Below are 22261 nucleotides of genomic sequence, written 5' to 3'. Positions count from 1 at the left end.
CTCCTCGTAAATTAGAGCTCGCAGACTCGTCGTCCGATCGAATCGCGCCTAATGTGAAGGGGGTATAAAAACGACGATTATATCGAAGGTTTGCGGGACAAGTACCTTTCACAGCGGATTGAGCGGTACTCTTCTCAAGCGATGCGCCGGTGGGCGGAGTAACCCGAGTGATGCGACTCACAAGGGACGAGTGTCGCGCATGCGTCCGCCCTGGCCGAAGAGAAGCTGTTACTTCACCGCCGGATGCTGTTGGTAGTTGCGGGGTTATATGCCTTCTAACAGTAGTTGGCATAGGCGTTGTCGTTGGTGTAGTTACAGGTATAGTTGTCGTTGGATCTGGAAGATAATATTAGACCGCAATTTTAAAACAGAAACTAGTGCCATATATTGCAGATAGCCATAAAAACATTGAATAGAAATACATAATTTCGAAATCAACTTGACCTCCTTTTCAATCACAACAATGTTTCGACAACGTGCAGTATATAGTAAATAAATGCAAAGATAGTGCGATAGCATTCTCTTTCCAGGCCATCCACTAATATGTAGTATGATTCGTCCTTCTCCAGCCAATCACGTCACCACATTTGGCCAGGATGTAAGTTAAAACGTAATTGTGTAGTAATTTCCCATCCAAGACCAGAAAGAGATTTTGATTGGTTAACGGATAGCCCACGTAAACGCAGCGAGAATGACTTGTAGCAGGCAATTTCTACAGGCGCAGTATCGGGGGACTTGAGATGTTATAGGATATAACTCTAATTCACCTTTAACCTATATCCTTTGTTCTAAAAACTGGACATCTAAGCCTATTAAGTAAACAGGCGTTAATTTTACTTCAAAATACCGCAGTTTGAAATCACCGTCCATCAACTGAATATCTTTCATATGTCGAGCTAAATACCCTGTTCAAGAACATATAAAATATAACGGATATAGGTTACCATGCAGACAAATGTAAACTAACTAGCATTACGTTATGTACTTACTACAGTTGGGGATCGGACAGAAGTCCCAGAATGAATGTTCGCTATCATGAGGGTTGATGACGAAGCACAGCGGTCGCGGGTAGGAGAATGGGTTCCTGCAGTAGTTCTCCTGGAGGTCAAACATCTGGTAGTCACCGGGTCTCATGATGACCTTCACCTATATTGATAGATTTATTACAGAGAGTTGATTTGCAAAATCATACCCGAAGGCTAATTGCACATAAAGTCTCGGAATAAGGTAAAGTCATTCAGTAGATAACATTAGTTTCTAATCTACTATAAGGTACTGCGTTTATTACTTTAGGGTTTGACTTGTCTTCTTCTTTTAATGCAGTGGTTAATTACTTGTCTCACTTTGTGTAAAATGACTGGGTTTTGTGCTTGGAGTAAAATGTAGCCTTTTGCTGATCTCCTAAATGGTAAAAGCTCGCTGAAATTGAGGCAATAGTTTGAAATAATCTGTTTCTTTCGGTATCGCAGTGAGGGCACTGACTAATAAAGTGCGTTTCATTTTCCACTGCACATTTATTGGACAGTATTTACATAATCAATCGGGTACAGGTAGCTTTTAATAACGACCCATTTCTATTTCTAATGAGTGCGCACTAATTAGCACTCGATGTAATCTGTGTCTCTGTTATATTTTATCTGACCCTGACCTCAATGAAAAAAACAAACTGTATGCCGATTCGAGCTTCTCGTGAATGAATAAACTAAGGTTGAAGCAAACAAATAAACAAACCATTTCATGGTCCCAGGACAGACAGTCGAAGCCTAGTTCGGTATAGTTCACACGGCCCCGGTATGACTCTCCTATCCCTTCGTAACACTCTCTGTACGGGTCGACTGAAACGTATCACAAATGTCTTATTTACTCATTATCAAATATCTGCAGAAGTATGGTGTAGAAGTAACAATGGAACCATACTGGTTACATTAGCAGAAGAAACTGCAAGGGCCAGGCCTATGGAGTTGAATGGGTCATTATTACGTGACTGTGTTTATGAAATAGAAATTCAAGTGTACCTGACAACTTCAAGGTTTAACCATTCATCATGGCGGACGATAATGACGTCATAGTCGGTCGAGTGCTAACACAAACACCGTCTGTCACCTTCCTCAGAATTGCAACATAGGTGTCACTGATTACAGATGTTTTTGATAGCCAGTATCTTTCCTTCCCGTTTTATGTACAAGTGTCTTGCGTTTTTGTGACAGTTGTAATTCTAACATTAGATCGTTTTTATTCAGCTAAATGTCTCTAGATCATCACCCCGTACAATAAAGCATTAGGAAATAGTTTTCTTTTTGGACTTTGTTGACTTCAAATCTAAGTAGCTCTTGTTATCGATTGATAAATGGAATTCTTATGTCTCCAATACTAGATATACAAAAGAAAATACCCCAAAGGACTAGCTCCAACAGTCTCTGTTCCCTTAAGAGTTAACAAATGTCGATACAGCTATGGATCCAGTCATTTGATTCCAAACTACTTGTCAAGAATGAGAGTACTTTATTATTATCTTGAACTTATTCTTTTGCATGGCGTGACATTGCAAGTGTAGCTAACCTTGGCTTTCACGAACATGCCGTATATAATCTCCTTAATGTGTCAATAAAACTAAAACAGATGCATATGACATTTCTCGTAGAAATTACGTCATCATTGCAAGCCAAGCAGCTATCGTTTTCCACATGACGTAATGTATTGACTTTAGAAGATTGGAAATTGCAAAAAGAGTTGTAGATTTTCACGCGGATGGTAACTTTGTGTGAGATGATCCCATTTAAATATAATACCGATATACAGTAGAAACCGCTTAATTGTATACAGTAATATCCGGCTGGTGCAATAATGCGAAGTTATCTAGCGGGGCAGCACTGGTTTGGGATCCCGTGCAGTTAACAGAAGTGTGCGTTAATCCGTTGTGCAATTAACTGGCTCCTACTGTAGTAGTACATACCGGTACTTGAAGGCTCCAAGCCAGCGTGTACAGACATGGCCGTAAGACAAAGTATGAAGAAGATCATCTTTAAAACGGACAGCATTATATTTCCGAGAGCTGGTGTAGTCACCCCATGGTTGTCAACGTTTTCTGTGGATAGTTAGAAAAAAAATCAGTATTTTATGTTTTTAAACTTCTTATTATGCCTTAATATCGATACTTTATTTCACATTAGATTCTAGTCCCTCGTGTATACATCTTTCTGTTGACGTTTTAATTGTACATTTCATATATTCATATTTTTCAGTGCATCATTAAGTTGTCCGTCATGCAAGACATGAACAGATATCGTGAGCAACCTAAAAGTCGGAATTAGAAAAGGGATTTAGGAGTTATGCTGTTTTCTAATTAATTGTAGGTTTCCAATGTAAAAACTAATAGCAACTGTAGAAATAGGATTTTTTTTAAATTGAAAAGGAGCATTTTACAAGATGCACGAATTTTATTCTTATTACGATATAGTATTGCAATTAAAACATTGTTTGGCTGTCATATTGTTTCATTTTCTCTCTTGAAACGATGGTTTCGCATACATTTAAGTAGAAAGCATTTTCCATAATCTAAATGCACCAGGAGTGATGTTCTTCTAAATTCAAACCTTGAGTAAACTGTGTCTAAAGTGCTTTCTAAAGTGCTAATTGAGCTTTTCACAGAATTTTGCTACTTCTTGTTTTAACCTTCGTATCTTCTTCCTGAATTTATGTTTGTCTTAAGCAATGTAGAGAAATAGTCAAAAGAAACCTTACCTGGTCAAGATGTGGAGTTTCTATAACACACCGCACGCTTCATGAAACAAGCCCTCCGCTACTACAATGAAATAAGTGTTCCCCCACAAGTATTGTCATCATTGAGAGCACGGTCGTCCCCTCAGTGCAATGGTAATGGTTAAACATTAATAATTAAATATTCCTGAATTGAACGTCATTATCCGTGTGGAATGGAGACTCGTTTTCCCAACCCGCATGGTCTTTGAAGTCGGAGAAACCAACCATAAATCAAACGGCCGTTAATTTGAAAGGTGAGCGGTGAAAAGGAGATGAAACCGTGGCCACTGTTTCCCCTCGGGACATCGCTCAAGGTTCTATGACGTCAGCTAGCCGAAGTTTTCTGAACACGCCATGTTTTTTTGTGAAAACGCAATAAAGATTCTATCTGAAGAGTTACTAGATATTGCCAGAAACTAAGGATATTATCACCGCAATGTGTGCTTATCAAAATGTGTCATAATAGCTGTTTACAAGTGAGGCAAATTTAAGAATAAGGTTCATCCTTTTACCTTTAGAATTTTAAAGTTATTTTGTCTTTAAAATTTGCTTCTTTGCACGACAATGGTTTTGTTGGCGCACTTTCGGAAATGTTTGTAAACATAATGTCGCATTTTCACTGGCCGTAGTTGTCATTACTTTCGATGGACGGTGAGGAATAAATCTAATCTTTTTAATATAAAGTATTTCTCGTTTAGCTCTCATAAAAAAACACCGATACGTCTTGTGTTGTTCTGTTACTCCTATTTCATCACTGCATGGAACGTGGGGACACTGTTACATGGTATAGGTCATTGTACATATAAAACTCTAGCTACTGTACTGATAAGAATATTTATTCCTAACCTGATAATTTCTCTTATTAAAGTTCTGCATAAATATTTTTTCAGAAAAGAGAAAGAAATATTGTATATGCTCTGGTACAATCACTTTTGACTTGGCATGATATTATTAAAAAGTGACTTATAGTAAACACGTCAAAAAGGTAGTACTACGTTAACTTTCAAATGTTTAATAAATGTTGATAAACGAATTAATGACATTATTTGGTAGAAGCTAGACTCAATCTTTTTAAACTTCAACTTGTACTCAACATAACTTTTTAGACAGAAAAAAATATTCATGTCTTTAGTTCTACATCTAAGACAAGATAATGACAAATCACCCAGATGAGCGAACATGTAACCGGCATCCTAAAACCAATCTTTAGTTCCCTACGGATGGACGTCAGTCAATCACCTAGTTACGGTAAAATGATTTATGTGCGATGTTGACATAGATGAATGGCGTGACACCAATGCTTCATCCAACCATTTCTTTTGCGACGAAACGTCTAGAGTTTTGACACGTATTGGCATATTCAAGCAAGCGTGCGTTTTTCCTAGTCTCTATTAGACTCCCGTCTGGACGAATAGTGATGATCTTTATTTGCGTGTTCCTGCCCATGTGGGCTAAATGTAGAGCAAATCCCAAGATGAAAACCTAAAGACTAAGAACTATTACATGTAGCATAACAGTTGAATAAACAATACATGTTGAGCTATGCTATCACTATTATCTAACGTTTACATGCCTCTTCCCTTTTCTTAATACATAGTAATAGTTGCCTTTGGCCGAGTTGGGAATAAAAATCTAGTAGGAGTTAATTGGCCTAGGGGTGAACTGACCGACCGACAGAAGTCCGTTCGTTGTCGCCGCTTTCAAAGATCATAAAACCAGTCCCGCTTATGTTGTGTACAAAGGTAGTTCTGGAGTTGAGATAACATAAGGCTTAACTTTGATGAAAATTATTGCTGAATATTAGGGTCACCTACATTGTCAATATATCGCCAATCCTTTTACTTTACGGTCATGTGTTTGTTGAAACAACGTTTCAGCAGCTTTTAGGCTACCTCCTTCATTGCAGAGAAAACGGTTGAAAGTTTCATTCACAGTTGAACTAACGTGCTAAAACTATATTAGACATACTTTTTAATGACAAACAACGCACAACAATAACAAACTATTCAATAAACCAAACAAGTACGTTTATTTTTTCTCAAAAGTCGGTTTTCATTTGTACAAAATTGTCTCTATCACCTCTAAAGACATAGAAAACAGTTGTTACCACTCCCTTACAGAGGCAATGCGTTCGGTAACGGTAATAAAAATGGATATCTTAAGGATGCATCGCTTCAATATACCTTTCACATCTATCAATAGTAATGTATATAATACATATATCATCTGTATGCTGTCTCACTATTAACATGTGAACAGCTCTTTGTGATTAACTATCAAATTGAATATCAAATATAATTCACCAAAAGTATCAAAACTGTTATCGGCTATCAAAATATGTATCAAAATCATCGTGAAAAGTAGGGTATATAACTGAATCTATCACTTAAATGTATATCCATGGCTAATTCGTAGTAGGATATGGAAAGTTTACTCCCATGATCTGTTGACAATGTTGACACAAAATTATATCAAACAGAATGCTAACGTCAACGTATAGAATATGAAAGTTTCCACCACGTTCTTCAAACTTGTCGTATGTTTGGTGGATACATTTGGAATGATCTTTATATGATTTTAATGCCAGTGTCCCGTGGGTTAACTAACCCCGCTTTCTCCAAACCAAAAAGACCACAGCTGCAATGATCAGAAACAAGATAAAGAAAACGCCTCCCGTGAATAGAGCAACAGCGAATACACTGCCAGTGTCCGAGATGACCACAAGACTTTGCCCTGCAGTAACAAGATAGAATAAAAGGCTAAATATTGCTTTCTACACCACGTAATTCCCTAGTTAAGTTACCATCACAACAAGAATTCATAGATCACACACTACCAAAAGGTTTTTTTTCTGTATCTTGTTTTTCTTCCTCACAGAAAATTTATCTTCCAGGAAGAAAATTATTCTGTCCCCAAGAAATCTTAGAAAAACGTGCTTGTCCATGGGGCACTTAAATTTTTGCTTGAATTTTTTTAGATATTTTTGAGATTAATATTCTTACACCAAGAATGTTTTTCTTACATCAAGAGCAAAAATTCTTGTATTCTTAAGAGTTATAAAAAAAAGCAAGCATTTCTAGAAATTCAAAAGAAGATTTTGCTTAAAGTTCCAGAAAAGAATAAGAAAATTGTTCAATGCGTGAGAATTAAGATTTTTTGGTAGATTCTTGTTTTGCTTAGAATTTTATTCTACATTTTCTTCTTGCAAGAATGTTTTTCTTCATATAAGAATTGTCCATGGGGTAAGCAAAACAAGCAAAAATTTTTTGGTAGTGCATGCCTGCTTGTAAATGTCTTGTTTCATCTATTAGTGTGAATGTGGCAAACATTCTGTATGTGCGTTTCTTCACTTGCTCTCAAAAAACAATAGACTTGCGGGAAGCTAATAATTTGAGACAGGAAGTGGGATAACATTGGATAACCTATTCCGGGACCTTTAATCTAACTTCCGGCCAGAGTCCCAGACATGCCTGGAATGTGAAAATAAGCTTGCACACACAAAAAAGACAAGTCACAGTCTGGCAAAATATTGGATTACATATGACAATTAATCGTTTTGTAAGAGTTATGTCATATATTTGTTATGAAGTGCAAAATAATCAATAAATCACATCTAAACTTACCTCCATGGTCATGGTGGTCCACAGATCTCGCCAGCTCTGTTGGAGTAGCTTTGTTGATAATGATGTGGTCCTTTTTCTTTTTAATTGGACATGCTGAAGGTAGTTGGAGAAAAAGGTAAAATAGAATGAAACTTTTTCAAATGTTTATCATTAAGTTAACATACCTGTTTATCTGTTTTACCATGGTCAGTATTGATTGCAAAAAGCCATCTATAGTCCATACTTTTAAAATTTTACCTATAGTCCATACTTTTAAAATTTTATTTTTTGCATTTTAAAGAAAATTCATTTTCTTAACATTTCGCGAGGTGACAAAGACTACGATCATAATGTTGCACGGACTGTAAACATTACGTTACTGAACTACGGTGTCTGGAAACGAAGGGGTTTTGACAATACTATGGGGGAAACCTAATAACGTACCTAAAATGGTCATATTGACGTCAGCGTAAGCTCGCTGCTGGGACGCCAGGATGACCTCACATCTGTACGTCCCAGAATCCTGCACTTTAACATTTAGAATCCTAAGGGACACGTGGTCATCAACGGCCTCCAGTCTGTCGACCAATCGCAGCTCTGCAGTCCGCCGGTAGTTGTGGAAGGCGTGTCTATCAATGTATGTGATCATAGGAGCACCCTGTGTGCCGTTTTCTCCGATTCTGTACCAGTTGATGCGATGGTTGATGTGCCGTCGTCTCAGTCTTAGGGTGCATTTCAGGGTTACGTTGGATGTTTTGAGCACGGTGACTTTTCCTTCTGTGGTAACTTTCGGTGTAGAGAGGCTCGCCAGTGTAGGTGTAGGTGTAGGTGTAGGTTCAGGTGTAGGTGTAGGGATCGCTGACGTCACATCAGTTACACCTGCAGTAATCGTAAACAATATTTCATTAATTTCTTTTAAAAAGGGTTTGTTTGCATCCCCAATTGAAAGAGCTACGGTATATATTTGTGACAACAATTCAACTAGTGCCCATCGTCTGCTCAATGTTGCAAAATAGAAAATATACTACAAGTAATCCAGGGTTCTCTCCCAGGGGACTTTGAAAAACGCCGTCAGGCGATATGCTTCCACCCTGGTTAGATAAAGAATAAACAAACAAACAATAAACAATACATCTACTACGTTTAATAGCTGCTACAATACATTGTACTCTGTACGATTTTCGTGCAATTAAGTTCTGTTCTGCTTACTCATAATACATACCTATCTGACAGGTAAACGGCTTGCTGGAGTTGCACGGTGCATCATTCCAAAACGCGCGGGTTGGCGTGAATTCGGCACAGTCTTCAATGTAATCAGCATCGTTTGGTTCACCACGTGCCCAGCTAGAATACCCGGACGACTTCAGGAGTTGGCCGTCCTCATAAACCCAACGGCCTTCTCTGTTGATGTCAGTTAACCCAAGCCAGCTGGATCCGCGATGGTGGTTGGTGACGAACCGGTTGGTGGCACGGTCTTTCGGCATGGCTAACAGCCCACCATCTTCGGCACACCTCTGTCTAGCGTCTTCGTACGTCTTCGGTTCAGCAAAGAACTTGTAGCAAGCTCCTCGTAGACGAATGTAGCCAGATATTGGACACACTGTAAAAAGACATGATTTCATTTTTCGTTAGGCAAGCATATATAACCAAATAAAGACAACATGACGACACACTCAAGAAAGGATCCACAAAGTGTTTAATTGTATCAAGCGTCAGAAAGAGAATGAATGTTACTTTAGAAAGATGTCTCAATCTGGACTCTACCATTGGTCGAAGTAGTACTAGGCCTACTACCTTGACCTTATAAAGGAATATGATCTGTAATCACTTAGTTAATATATTTACATCAATCGACAACAAGTTACATATAGATAAAACATATCCGATTCGGTTCACCAATATAATTTTTGACATGAATGTAGAAAGTAGACACAATATGAAACATGAGCTGACCTGTTGGCGTGGCGTCTGTTCCTGCTTTGTGGACCGGGACTTGGGTTGAGGGATTTTCTATCAAGGATCCTGGAAAATTGCGAAGTGTTCAATGAATCAAATATATCGAAATAGTAAATCGTGTATCAGGAGGCAGATCATGATGTGATTTAACTTAACATATTAGAACCGCTAAAACGCACGTGGAGCACACTAGGAACTAATCTCTCCACTTGTTTACAGTGTTGTAAACTTTCTTTATCAGGAGTACGCTTTTGACGGATGAAAGGATCTCTTCAAAAGGAAAAGATAATTGCAATAACTCTAACCTGACTTTGCTGCTATTTTTGTTGAAACAGGTGGTTGGGTTGCTAGATTCTTAGGCACAGCTTCTGAAATAAAAAGAACTTTAACTAAATTAAAAATTCTAGAATATCAAGATTTAACGATTACATCATGGGTTAGCTATTTATAGAAGGAATTTATAAATGAACTTTATTGATCGACAATTGTATGGGATACAGCGAATGGCAATTGTTACTATTAATAGTGCATACAGAATCTAAACTACATACAGATACAGTGCAACAAAATTTCATCAATAACATTATAAAGATAACAGCACATTTATGTATGGGCGATATGGTCTCGCATTTGGAATAATGCACAGATATATATTGACCTGCGTATGCGGATATTGGAGTAGGAAATGACAGCAGTACATGAAACATATTGGTCTGTGTCCATAGGAATAAAACATATGTATTATGTATAACATTGTTACAGATTCACTAACCATTTGTGTAAGCGGAACCCCAAACTTCTCGGTCTTCATCATCATCACTGTCTGGACGTCCAGTCTGGGATGGAACCGTTGTCATCGATGGCATTGCTGTCTGTGGGCTGACATCTGTGGAGAAAATTTGTCATTGTTATTGTTATTGTTATTGGGTGGGCCGACTACTCACTCTTTGCAGCCAGGGGCTGAATTGCGAGGAGCTTACAATGGGCGGGGCTTAATCGCAAGGGTCTGGAGCGAGCTGCCATTCGGCGCCACTCAGGTGACCTCAATACGACAGTAATTGCCCCAGGTGCGGCCAAGGTACTGTAGGTTTTGAACCGCTCACACCGCACCATCGCACATGTGGCGGGTTCTTTAACGTGCCCGGGGTATGGCTCTCCCCAGACACGGGACCTCCATTTAACGTCCTATCCGAGGGGCGAAATAAGATGCCAATGCAGCTCTTTTTAAACGATAACATCTGTCAGTTTCTGTCTGTGTATTTCCCACTGGCTTTCATCCATTGTCTGCGTTATTGTAGGAAATCAAAGACAGGAAATGAGATGATCGTATTCGATGACCTATTCTGGCAACTTTGACATCACTTCCTGTCAGACCTGTCGTAATACGAGCTTAGAATTTAGAAAAAAAAATGTAATTTCAGGTAACATAAGTGATTCAAACAGTGTAAAAACAATTATATCACAAGTGTCTACTCTAGTCTAAAGCTAGTAAAAGTTAAGTCGAGATCATGGGTTATTGGGTCATCATATCATGTTTTCTTGGTTGTGTTTTGCAGCAAATTATCATAATTTGCACTTTCATGCATATACATATGGTAGTGTACGTACCACAAACTGGGACATCACAAAAGTCCCATCTCTTGTTAGGATCCGTGGTGTAACACCAGACTCCGGGGGTTCCATCCGGATTCCGGCAGTAGTTTTCCTCCAATCCGGATGACGGATAGTTGTCGGACGTTCTCGTGTGCTCATGTGGTGTCTGCCGGTCCCAGCGTTGGCACGTGCGGCCTGATCTGGTCACAGCTACCGTTCCTCTGTAGGAAGCCCCGTCCGATGTCTGGCAGCTATGAGGTCCATCCAAAGGAACTTCAACAGCGGTGGTTGGCTCCACTACAATTTTAACACATTTAGAAAACAGTCGGTTGGGATACAAGATTCTTAGGCATATATCCTGAAATACATGAAACTTCAAAATCTAAAATTTCTGTGAAGATGACATTTATCAACTACGCTTTCATATGAGAAGTGTAACATCATTTACCACTACGTTCAAGTGATAAACATGACCTTGAATATAACGCTAAAAAGATTGCTATTCTTTCTAATGTTCCTTATTATATTGAAATGTACGTACCACATACTGGCACGTCACATAGGTCCCATCTCTTGTTAGGATCCGTGGTGTAGCACCAGACTCCGGGCGTTCCGTCCGGATTCCGGCAGTAGTTTTCCTCCAATCCGGATGACGGATAATTGTCAGACGTTCTCGTGTGCTGATGGGGTGTCTGCCGGTCCCAGCGTTGACACGTAAGGCCCGATCTGGTCACAGCTACCGTTCCTCTGTAGGAAGCCCCGTCCGATGTCTGGCAGTCATGGCGTCCCTCCGAATGAATTTCGTCAACTGGCTCCACTAAAATTTCAAAATATTTTGAATTAACTGACGCTCAGCATTTATTGCGAACCATATCTTTCATTGCAAATAGCTACGACAAACAATAATTTTCCTTCATCCTTGTTTCTTCTGGGTCCAAAAAAGCCTTTTAATAGTGACACAGCAAGTCCGTGATTTTAGGAATTTCAGAAATTAGACATTCGAATGAAAAAACTTCTTTAAACACAACTAATGGTAATTTACCATCCAGATACAGTTTTATCGGACCCTTAGTTATTTTCCTAAGGTCGACAATGACTGATTCTTGGTACATCGCACTGCAGATAGGTTTCGCTACTGCACAGTCGTTAATGCGGTCCCAAACGTGACGTAGATTGTATCCACGTTTATCACATTTGGGACTGCCATTCTTCGCAATGCAACAGCGACATCTAGCTGCAATAAGAAGTACGACAGGCAACTATCATCCAGAGTATACCTAGAGATGGCCTATCGAAACGGTGGCGGGTAAATCCATCCGATCTGGTCGTGTTGAAAAAGAAAACTCAATGCTGAAGGTTGTACGTAGCTAAGTTGTATATAGTATTTTGTTAGGTGAGTGACAACAAATCTTTAAGATGTTTACCAACCTTTGTACACTGATAATCTCCATTCGCCTCCGCACATCTTATTATGATTTCCTCCGCAAGGGGTCGCGCATTCATTATCTTCACGTGGTCCACGGTGTGGTAGCTCAGTGCCGCACCAGCACTCTTTGTAGTACTGAGTACCTTTGAAAGAAAAATACAAGAAATTGTTTGACATGCGTGACGTAATCACAACCAAGAAATCCACCAATGGTAATAATGGTATTTTAAACTAGAAAGGCCGACATTTGCTTGAGAGCAAATACAGCATATTTCAGCCATCTCCCTCCCCATGCAACAATAGGCTATTTCAAAATCACCCATTTGAAAAATCACTTTTACTAATGACGGTTTAACCCAAAAATGAGTCTTACAAAATTCCCCCGTTCAAGAATGGACTCCAGTGCACCCTATGTGAATTTGCACAATAGACCAGTCCAGAAATACTCCCACTGAAACCTTCAGGCCTTTTGAATAAGAAACCAAATCCAAAATTGAATTTAGCAAAAAAGGTCCCAGTGTATAAAAAGGTATAATAGACCAGTCTAAAAACACTTCCACTAAAATTGAATTTTGAATCATCACCCGTTCAAAACTGAATTTGAAAAAATCCCCCTTCCGTGTGCAAAAAATGGACTCTTCCATGTAAAGTAGAGCAGTCCAAAAATACATCTGCTAAAATAGGACTTTGACATAATCACTGAAGTCCAAAAAATGGATTTTAAAAAAAAGCCCCCTCTATGCAAGAATGGACTCTTCCAGAACACCCATGTAAAATTGCAAATTAGACCAGTCCAAAAATAACCCTACTGAAAGACTTTGACAAACTAGAAGTCACCAAAGTCCAAAATATGAATTTTGAAAAATCCCCCCTCCGTGCGAGAATAGACTCTTCCAGCACACATTCTGTAAAATTGCAAAATAGACCTGTCCAAAAATGCATCCACTGAAAGACTTCACCAGTCCAATGATGAATAAAAAAAAAAAAACGAACCCCTCCGTGTAAGAATGGACTCTTCCAGATAACACCGGGCTCGCTGATTGGCTGCCACCCCCCCTCTTTAGGATATAGATTCAGGCTAAGTGATTGGTTACCTATCTAATTAGATTAGATAGACATATATGCCTGTAGGTCCAATCTGCAGCTGGGGGTCAACGACCTTAAGGTCATTGACCCCTCTGGCTATTGGAAAATGACAAAAAAATCCCCAAATATATCATTTTGACGTAGTCTATGACAAAAATTATACATGTGTCATTTGAATAAATATCTAGTGCACCCTTTTACCAAAATTTAGGTCATTTGGTTTTAAAACCAGAGCACAATAGCCAAAAGTGTACTTTTTGGTCATAAAATGGCCAAATAATCGCAAAATTGAGCATTTTATTGTACCGTATGCCTCAAGTGTTATTGAATCCATGTGCGCATATGTCTAGGGCACTCCTATACTAAATTTCAGGTCATCCGGTTCTAAAACCAAGGTACAGGAGCCAAAAGTGTCCTTTTTTGGTAAAAAAATGACCAAAAAATCGCAAAAATAAGTATTTCGTTATACTGTACACCAAAACTGATATTGAATCTATATGGGGGACTTATCAAGGCACATCTGTACCAAATTTCAGCTCATTCGGTTATAATACCAGGGTACAGGGGGCCCAAATATACAGTTTTGGTCTTAAGATGACCAAAAAACCTTAATAAAATCATTTAAGAGACAGATATGGAAAAAATGAAAAAAACGTCCGAGGGTATTGGCCCACTCTACCCTTGTGCCAAATTTCAAGTCATTCGGTTGAGGAACAAGGGAGATACCGTGTTCTGAAGATTTGACAGGAGAAAGAAAGAAAGAAAGAAAGAAACATTACGAATACAATATATTTCACCATACCTATGGTATGGCTGAAATATAACAATTGTAACTTTTTTTTTCGAATAGAATACAGTCATTGTAGAATTACCTGCATAAGAATATCCTTCTTGACGACAATGTTTGACACAGATGTCTGCTGTCATGTCCTCGCTGATGAGAAGTGCATCGGGAAGCCTCCGTCTTTTACCATCCTTGTAGCAGCCTTCGTAGAAATTCTCTACGGATTTGTCTTGAAAACAAAAATCACCACACAATGGAAACTACAAATCATCTAATTGCTTCACTTCAATGTAATCAAACGTAATAATGTAAAAATAAAACATAATCTAAAACTCTCCATGTATTTGTGGACGCAAAATAATTATAACTGATAAACCTGAACATAACCTGCAGTTGGTAGAAATTATGATAGCAAATTTTGCAGGTGGAACTTATAAATATTCGTATACGATAATTAGCCTACCTTTTGCCTTGCTGCTTTGGCGGTTGTTGTCACATTTTGGGTGGGAAAGAATTAAGTTCTTTTCCACAGGCCAGCAGTGTCCACACCATCCCCCGCAACGCGCAGATGCAACCTAAATGACAGTGCAATAAGACAACGTAGGTTACAAAGGACGTTAAGGGATGGATCACAATCGTAGTAAGATCTCCGTGCGACATATGTGGCAAAGTAAGATATTTTCCCAACAGTTTTGCACGTGTCCCAGAGGACTGCCGGATATCACGGGGGTGCCTCTTGGTGCGCTCATGATAAGCTTACAGCGTTACCGGGTCCCGGCTTGATTTTAACCGTGGCCTGATCGACCGGTCGTGCCCAAAAATATTCCGGTAGCCACACGGTGCCCCGTAGGGGTAAGGCCCGAAACAGCCCGTTAACTGCCCGGCAGGGCCATTTTTCAGTTGTGACCAAATCATAATGGCCCCTATGTAAGATGTGACGTTCTGTGAAGACTGGTACTGTAAATGTCATTTAACAACTATCCTCCTACGCACGGTCCCCAACGGCTAGCTGACTCAGCCTATGGGGCCATGCTATCTCATGGCCTACCAGCGGTTACTATGGTTGTCGCCACAAACCAGCTGTCAGCCATTCAGACAATAGGCATTTCTCGGGCTTTCTGTTTACGAAAGCCATCTCGCAAAGGCCGCTTTGAAGCTATTAGCCAATCGTGTTACGTCTTACATAGCACCATCCTCCTGCGCCCGATCCCCAACGGCTGACTGCCCATATACAGGTAAGCTCATTAATATTCATAAGCAGGGCGACTAGGAACTGGTCTGAGTTCGTCAGATAGCAGAGGTGACCCCAAGGAGTTTGGACACGACTGTGGGTCCCTCTGCGTAGGAGAATGTAAACAACAAGACCAACCGTTCTGTCTTCTGATATAAACATGTCGTTGATGCTGATGTACTCTGGATAGCGTTCCTCCATGACCCAGTGAACGTTGGAAGCTAAAGAGAGCCCAGTCCCGGTAAGATCCAATGAAAACGTTCCTTTGGCACATCCCTGTTTCCAAGAATAACAGTCGCCAGCCTCCCCGTATGGTACGTTGTTATAGCCTAAAGTCAAAGGAAAGGTAAATATAAATAACAGCCTACAGATTAATTTTGGACCAATATTGAACTTTGGACAAACATTTTTAACCCTTTACAGCTAATACTTACACAGTTTATACTTTGTGAAAAGGTTCCATGACACTTTACGGATCATAATTACCCCCAGTGGGAGTCGTCATTCATCGTTAAAAATCGAAAAATCTGGAGATATCTGGGGAAAATCTCCAGATTTTCTGGAAGATGTGGAGATTCTTTCTTAACATCTATAATCATTAGATTTGAAGTAATAGTTAAAACAAACTGCGAAACAGGGTTGCCCAACAAAAACAGTTGGACAACCCTGGCTGTGCGTGATAAACAGCCAAACCAATAAATTCACAAATAAACAAACTCTAGACATCAATATTTACAGTATGTGTTGCTTAACATTATGCAAAACAGGAAGACGTAGGGGAACGGTCTCTAGTAAGTTTGACAAAATAATTAAACAGATCTTAAGAATATTGCAAGTACGATCTATCCAGGCATATCCTACATGCTATTATATAACATATAAATATTTTGTACCATGTAGTTATGATCGTAGAATTTGATGCAAGCTATAAGCTACTTATGATTGGCTGTTTTTTTGACAGCAAGACCTATAAACAAAATAACAAATATAACCATCAAAGGAGCGGCCGCCCGCCATATCAAACATATACAGTACAATGAAGTTATTTTTCCTATTGACAATGTCATTAACTGACCTACCGTTAGTGCTAGCAAAGGTGTAGTCATCTCGAATAACCTTGACCTTGGAGTTCTCAAACTTGATTCTGATTTTGTTAAACTTCGTGGTCCCGGCACGTTTGGAGTACGGGTCCTTGAAAAGCAAAAACACATAGACATAGGCATTAAATTCACGCTAAATGTGTTTGCTTCATGAATTCACATATAAGTAGATGAAAGTCTATCTTGTCTGTCGCATATCTTAATGTTCAGAATATTGAAGTAGTGCATAACCTTATGTTCTATTAAAGGTGAGTTTACAGATGTGTTCTATGTGGCAGGGACTGTCATTCTCGTATAGGACTGTTTAGCCACAGTCGACGTTGTTGGGCTGATGTCAATTAGGATTTTACCATGGTTCTGTATTGACCGAATGAGGCCATATATTATAGATAATAAGCCAACCGAAAGCCTTTATTCCTTAACCCTATTCAGACCGGGATTTTTTGGTCATCCCTAGACCGAGGGGGGGGGGGGGCATTTGAGGCCCTCCACTTCTAAGTCCTCTAACTCTTGAAAGACGTGCCGTAGGGCCACCAAATTTTTAGGACATGATGTCGACATAGTATCCGACCCATGAATAAAGGGTATTCGCAGAAAACTTCAAGTTATACCACAAACGTAACAACAAGTGCAGATAACAGAATAATAATGTTTATTACGACGTATTGCCAAAAGCAACATCGATGACGTCATAATGACGTCATAAAATGACGTCATGCACATCTAAGATACGAGTGAGGCTCCGCCATATTATATCCACCACCTTGAATTTTTAAAACTACTTTTTTTGCAACAAATAATCACAAAGGGCAATGGAAATAGACTAAATTCATTCATCTAGATGGTTTTTGATGAAAAAATACCAGGTAGTTACAAATTTTAAGGGGTAATTAGCTTCCGAATGAAAATTTATGGTGAGTCCCTTCTTTGTGTTGGAACAAAGTTTAAACTTTCAATAAGGGTAATTAGCTTGTTATTCTTGATATGGCCATACGGTCCGCCATCTTGGATTTTGGGCTGATGACGTCATCAAATTAGCATATATTGCAAAATATGCATATGTAATTATGAAAGATATCCTAAATAATATAAAATTTTATTTATGTAACAAAATAGCAGTAATATAGCAAATAAATGTGAAAAATACATTGTTGGAACCAAAAATAGTGATGTTTGGCAAAACTGCCTGTCAGCAAACGGTTGCGATGGCAACACGAAAAAATGGAAAATTTGGCAAACTTCGTAAAATTGTTGCCGACAATATTTTAGGAAAACTCACGAAATTTGGTGGCTTTAGCGTAAGGCGTTCTGGCGTTATAGGACATCGAAGTTGGCGCGGGCCTCAAAAGACCCCCCCCCCCGTCTGAATAGGGTTAAATAATTTCAAAGCTTTAGAGTCATGAGCTAATACAATGTAAATAGAAAACACTTGTTCTGTCATTCATGCACACTTAAATGACTAAACAATACCAATTTGGTCTGAATCAGCTATATAATAAAAACGTTACAGAAAGCTCCTTTCCCTTCTTGTTTGCGGTAACACTTGGAGGGCGACCTATCACGACCAAGCCTCCCCCGTTCTTTTAGCTCAACCACTCACGCGCTCCCGCAGTTGTTTATTGCTTAGTTAACTCACGACGGTATGTCACTCACCTGTAACGGTCCGTTGCACCGACCTCCATAATTATCCCTTAATCGGTCTGCGTAGATGTTGGCAAAGTTCTTTTCCGGCCCGGACGGCAGAGTCAGGAATTCTTCTGGTCGCTCGGACGCCATGTTGTGGCAGTAGACGCGGAGGGATATATCTTGGCAAGTTGAAAAAGGGTGGAGTGTGTACTCGCCATCTTTACTAGCAGGGTCAACGGACTTCAACTCAGAGCAGGATGATACGTTGACGATTTCTGTAGAAGATATGAATTAAACATGTTATGTATTAAACCCTTATGTCATACCTTTGACGCGAAAACGTTCGATACGGGTGTTCCGGACCGGGTGATAACTTTCCGTACGGCCCGGGCTTATCACACGGGCTCCATTCGAATAAATCGAGCTGTTTCGAGTGGGCCGAGTACGGCGCCATCGAAAGTTCGAATACGCTTTTTTTCGAATACGCTTTTTTTTCGAGGACAACAAATTTGTTCAAATTCTGGCGCATTTCGCATCAAAACAGTGGTTTTCTCAGGTGGGTATGACATAAATAAAATACAACACGGTGTATTCCGCATCACCCTCGGTCCCAGCCCTCCCGCGGGTCGGATCGCCCTCCGGCCGTCGTGCGATCCGACCCGCGGTCGGGCTGGTACCCCGGGTGATACGGAATACACCGTGTTGTATTCTATATATCCAGACTGGGCATTTTCGTCATGTGGGGCGGGGAGGAGGGGGTTTTGCGGTTAAGGGCTCATTCTATGAGACAACAGAGAATGTCAGTTTTGGGTCCTATGCGATGAATGCTGTCATTTGTACTGAGGAAGAAATTCGAGTTGAGTGTAGGAGTATTCTGCACTGCATCTTTTACTACTTAAAAATAAAGTGCAGGTTGCAATTGTCCCTTACCAGAGGTTACAATTTTCATCCTCATAGAGATATGCTGATGCCAGATTCTCGGATGGATCTTGATGTAACGCGCCATGACAGGGCCGTTGTACTCCCTAAAGTCGTTGTAGACCTCCGCGTCACGGTCGGAATTCCCTGGGAAAACCTATGGGAAAGGTTTGCGCATTTTTAAGTATCCAGAATATTAGCACCCGAGATAGTTAGGATTTGCTTGTCGAATGAAAAATGCTTAAGTCATAACATTCAATATTTTAATATTATTTCATATTCATTTTTTAAAATTGCAAACAAAGAAAATTTACAGTAGTACACAGAATTGTACACTCAAGAAAAAATAAAATAAAATGTATGATAGACAAAAATAAAAATGACATCTATTTTAACTATTTTTTTAATACAACTATTTGAAAGTGTTGACCTCCTTTCCGTATGTAGTTGGACATGAATAATCCAGCAATTCCATACATAAACGAGCAAAAAGATTGTTTTTGGTCGGCAATATATAATTTACAAAGGAAAAGTCACGATTTACGTTTAATGGAGAAGTTGGAGACAATGCTTACAGTGATCTCGTTGTTCGCATTGGTATAAAACTTCTCGTCGCCATCTTTGACGCCGTAAGATATGACATAAGACGTGACGTATTGGTCATGTGGTCCATACGGCCAATCGGGGCTGTAGTCCCTGCCTTTGGTGATGACACCTGTCACGACTTTCACCTCACCCAGGTCCCTCATCAGCCATTGGTCCTGGTTGTTAGTTGCTGCTGCCCATGCGCCGGCGTTGTCGGAAGTCTCGCGAGAGTTGATATCAGCGCGATCAGGTGAGTGACGCGAATCAAACTGGGAGGATGCTGACCAGGAAGGTGCTGCAGAGGACGATGAAATTTTTGTTATCAACTCCTTGGCTTGAAAAGATGGGTTAAGAGTTAAATGCACTTTAAGTGATGAAAGGCAATGATTGAATTCTGATAGGACTTTCAGATACACAACCTATGTAATTTCGGTAGGCAAAAAAGGCCATAAATTAGAGTAGATTGCGCTTATTACAACCTTATTTCCATCACAAAGGATAAATCATAAATCAAGAAATTTGCAAACCAAAGCTCTAAACATCTCACCGACGAATGGGTTTATGAACACATTGTTTTGCATAAAGTAAAATTGTTTTGGATACGAATAAAGTATACTACGTACATAAAGTATTACACAACCTTACCATTTTCTATCTCACAGACGAAGTTGTACAACGAATTGCAGTAAGCGTCTGCCCAGTTGTTTCTTCTGTCTCCCTCCTTGTTGCCATAGACAATGTGTGAGCATCTGTAGCCGTTGTATCTGTCATTTGGCTCTCCAGGCGCCCAAGTCGTAAAGCCGCCTAGGGGACTGCCTCTGCCGTCCACCCATCCTGCTGACGATGTCCACCTTACACCCAGCCAGAACTGGTTCTCTCTGTATTTTTGATCACAAAATCACATTTCAGTTAAGATACTCTGTACTGCTAAAAAACGCACAAGTTTAGAACGTCAACGTAGTTTCTGTATACTATGGGGCTTGGCAGACTCTAAGTAGAGCCTGTGAATAATATCATAATGATTTTACAGAGGTCAGATATCATGTCACAATAGAGGGTATTAAGCTTAGTATGAGATTACATTATTTCGATGAGATTGCATTCAGAACATGATAAATGGCTAGCGAGCATTTTTTTTCCAGCAGCTGTGAAGCAACGGTGATGGAGTACCGGCCTGCTATTTGTTCTTTTCGCGGCGTTAGCGCTGGTCAGAAGTCAACCAATCAGATACTTGCTATCCTGTTGTTAGAAGGAGAGGTACCAGCCAATCACGCTGCCTCGTGGCCGGTCTTAGGCGACGACGTAATTGGCTGGTGACTGCTGGCAAGCGCTAATGCAGCGACAGGAAGGACTGATCACAGGTCTTTACGCCAGGATCGTATGTACTTCACATATATGTAAGCGGCGCATTGGCGGGAGGGACATGGGAAGGTACTGGTAGGAAACCTTTTAAAACGCCATCTTACCTGCTGACACAGTTCTTCAGGAACACCAGATTTTTTTGTTCCTCTTCGTCCCTTGGGATGGCGACGATCCCGCCTTGACGTCTGCACTCTGTCTGTGCGTCTTCGTACGTCTTGGTATCATCACTGGCGACGTATTTCTTACCACTGGGAAGCACTACTATGTTGTTTTCTGGACAGCCTTTAATGTTTTCTTGAGTAGGCAAGGGTTCCTCCCCAGATCCTTCAAAGATGATGTCGTCTGTAGGAGAAATGTTTTTTAAGGTTCAATTTACATTCTTACATCTTCGCCAGCTGCAGGTAGGCCCAAAGGTGTATTATAAGATAACATTAAAAGATTGTCATCTATAGTTATCATTCCAAGTCAGGAGTGTTCTTGCCATTGTTTACATTAATTTAAAATCTTTGTATCTATTTGTTTTGTATATCTTATGGCTTCCGAGGATTTTGAAATTTGTTGGCACTTTCTAAATTTCTCAGCACCTTTCCGGACTTTTCTTGATATTGTCGTTAGTAATAATGTGTGATTGTATGAGTTATCAATTTCAGAATAGAATGATATCATAATTACCTCCGTCATACGCCTCTCCTGGACCTATATGTAGAAAGATACAACTGTTTTTAGTACAACTGAAAGAAATATTAAAGAAGTCATCTACATCAGAGCTTAACAACCATCCATAAACAGAGACGGTGGGTGCCATAGACTTCCTGCAACTTATGACTTCACTGCTCACCAAGTCACTTGTTCTATCTGCATAACGTGACGTCACGGCAGCAGTGGATTGTTCATTCCTTGACAAAGACTGGTGCTGTTCAGTCGAATTTTTGTGTTGGATATCACAGTTAAACTAGTTCAGAATGTTTATTCAAGAATTTTAAAAAAAGAAAGAACTACAGTTGTAAGAAAGAAGCTTTTACCTATTTGGCAAATGAAGTACTTCTTATAGGAACACCTGTCGTCGTCCCATTGGAAGTTTTTATATGCCCATAACTGGCCACAGTCCTGGATGCCTTCATTGTTGTTGGGTTCTCCGGGTGCCCACTTAGTGAAACCACCATCATTCAACGGTTTTCCATCAGACCAGGTCCAACTCTGTTCATCCTACAAAACGTGACAAAATCCCTCATT

The 22261-nt window shown here is 39.8% G+C and overlaps 2 protein-coding genes across 7 annotated transcripts in view; both read right to left on the bottom strand.

The window, feature by feature from the left end:
• The window catches only part of LOC118423439, a 4925-nt gene extending 2763 nt beyond the window's left edge, over positions 1-2162 (bottom strand). The window contains exons 1-3 of the mRNA XM_035831589.1: positions 1732-2162; positions 990-1146; positions 106-336 (exon numbers count right to left, since the gene is read on the bottom strand). Coding sequence (XP_035687482.1) covers positions 106-336; positions 990-1146; positions 1732-1734 — 391 coding nt within the window. The 5' untranslated portion in view covers positions 1735-2162. The remainder of the gene's footprint in view (positions 1-105; positions 337-989; positions 1147-1731) is intronic.
• Positions 2163-5764: 3602 nt separating this feature from the next.
• LOC118422928 overlaps positions 5765-22261 on the bottom strand; it is an 18028-nt gene continuing 1531 nt past the window's right edge. Inside the window, exons 4-24 of one of the 6 annotated variants that reach the window (XM_035830796.1) lie at positions 22051-22234; positions 21701-21724; positions 21133-21370; positions 20312-20544; positions 19657-19961; positions 19094-19238; positions 18191-18438; positions 16517-16628; positions 15576-15766; positions 14670-14781; positions 14295-14435; positions 12339-12479; positions 11452-11727; positions 10926-11207; positions 10090-10203; positions 9623-9685; positions 9315-9383; positions 8584-8961; positions 7806-8240; positions 7383-7475; positions 5765-6492 (exon numbers count right to left, since the gene is read on the bottom strand). In XM_035830796.1, coding sequence (XP_035686689.1) covers positions 6362-6492; positions 7383-7475; positions 7806-8240; positions 8584-8961; positions 9315-9383; positions 9623-9685; positions 10090-10203; positions 10926-11207; positions 11452-11727; positions 12339-12479; positions 14295-14435; positions 14670-14781; positions 15576-15766; positions 16517-16628; positions 18191-18438; positions 19094-19238; positions 19657-19961; positions 20312-20544; positions 21133-21370; positions 21701-21724; positions 22051-22234 — 3915 coding nt within the window. In that variant the 3' untranslated portion in view covers positions 5765-6361. The remainder of the gene's footprint in view (positions 6493-7382; positions 7476-7805; positions 8241-8583; positions 8962-9314; positions 9384-9622; positions 9686-10089; positions 10204-10925; positions 11208-11451; positions 11728-12338; positions 12480-14294; positions 14436-14669; positions 14782-15575; positions 15767-16516; positions 16629-18190; positions 18439-19093; positions 19239-19656; positions 19962-20311; positions 20545-21132; positions 21371-21700; positions 21725-22050; positions 22235-22261) is intronic. The other 5 variants (XM_035830797.1, XM_035830798.1, XM_035830799.1 and 2 more) reach the window with 5 other exon arrangements.

Source organism: Branchiostoma floridae, chromosome 9 (genome assembly GCF_000003815.2).
Source record: "Branchiostoma floridae strain S238N-H82 chromosome 9, Bfl_VNyyK, whole genome shotgun sequence".
NCBI lineage: Eukaryota > Metazoa > Chordata > Leptocardii > Amphioxiformes > Branchiostomatidae > Branchiostoma > Branchiostoma floridae.
Note: the sequence above shows the minus strand (reverse complement) of the source record. Positions and strands in the feature narration are given on the sequence as shown.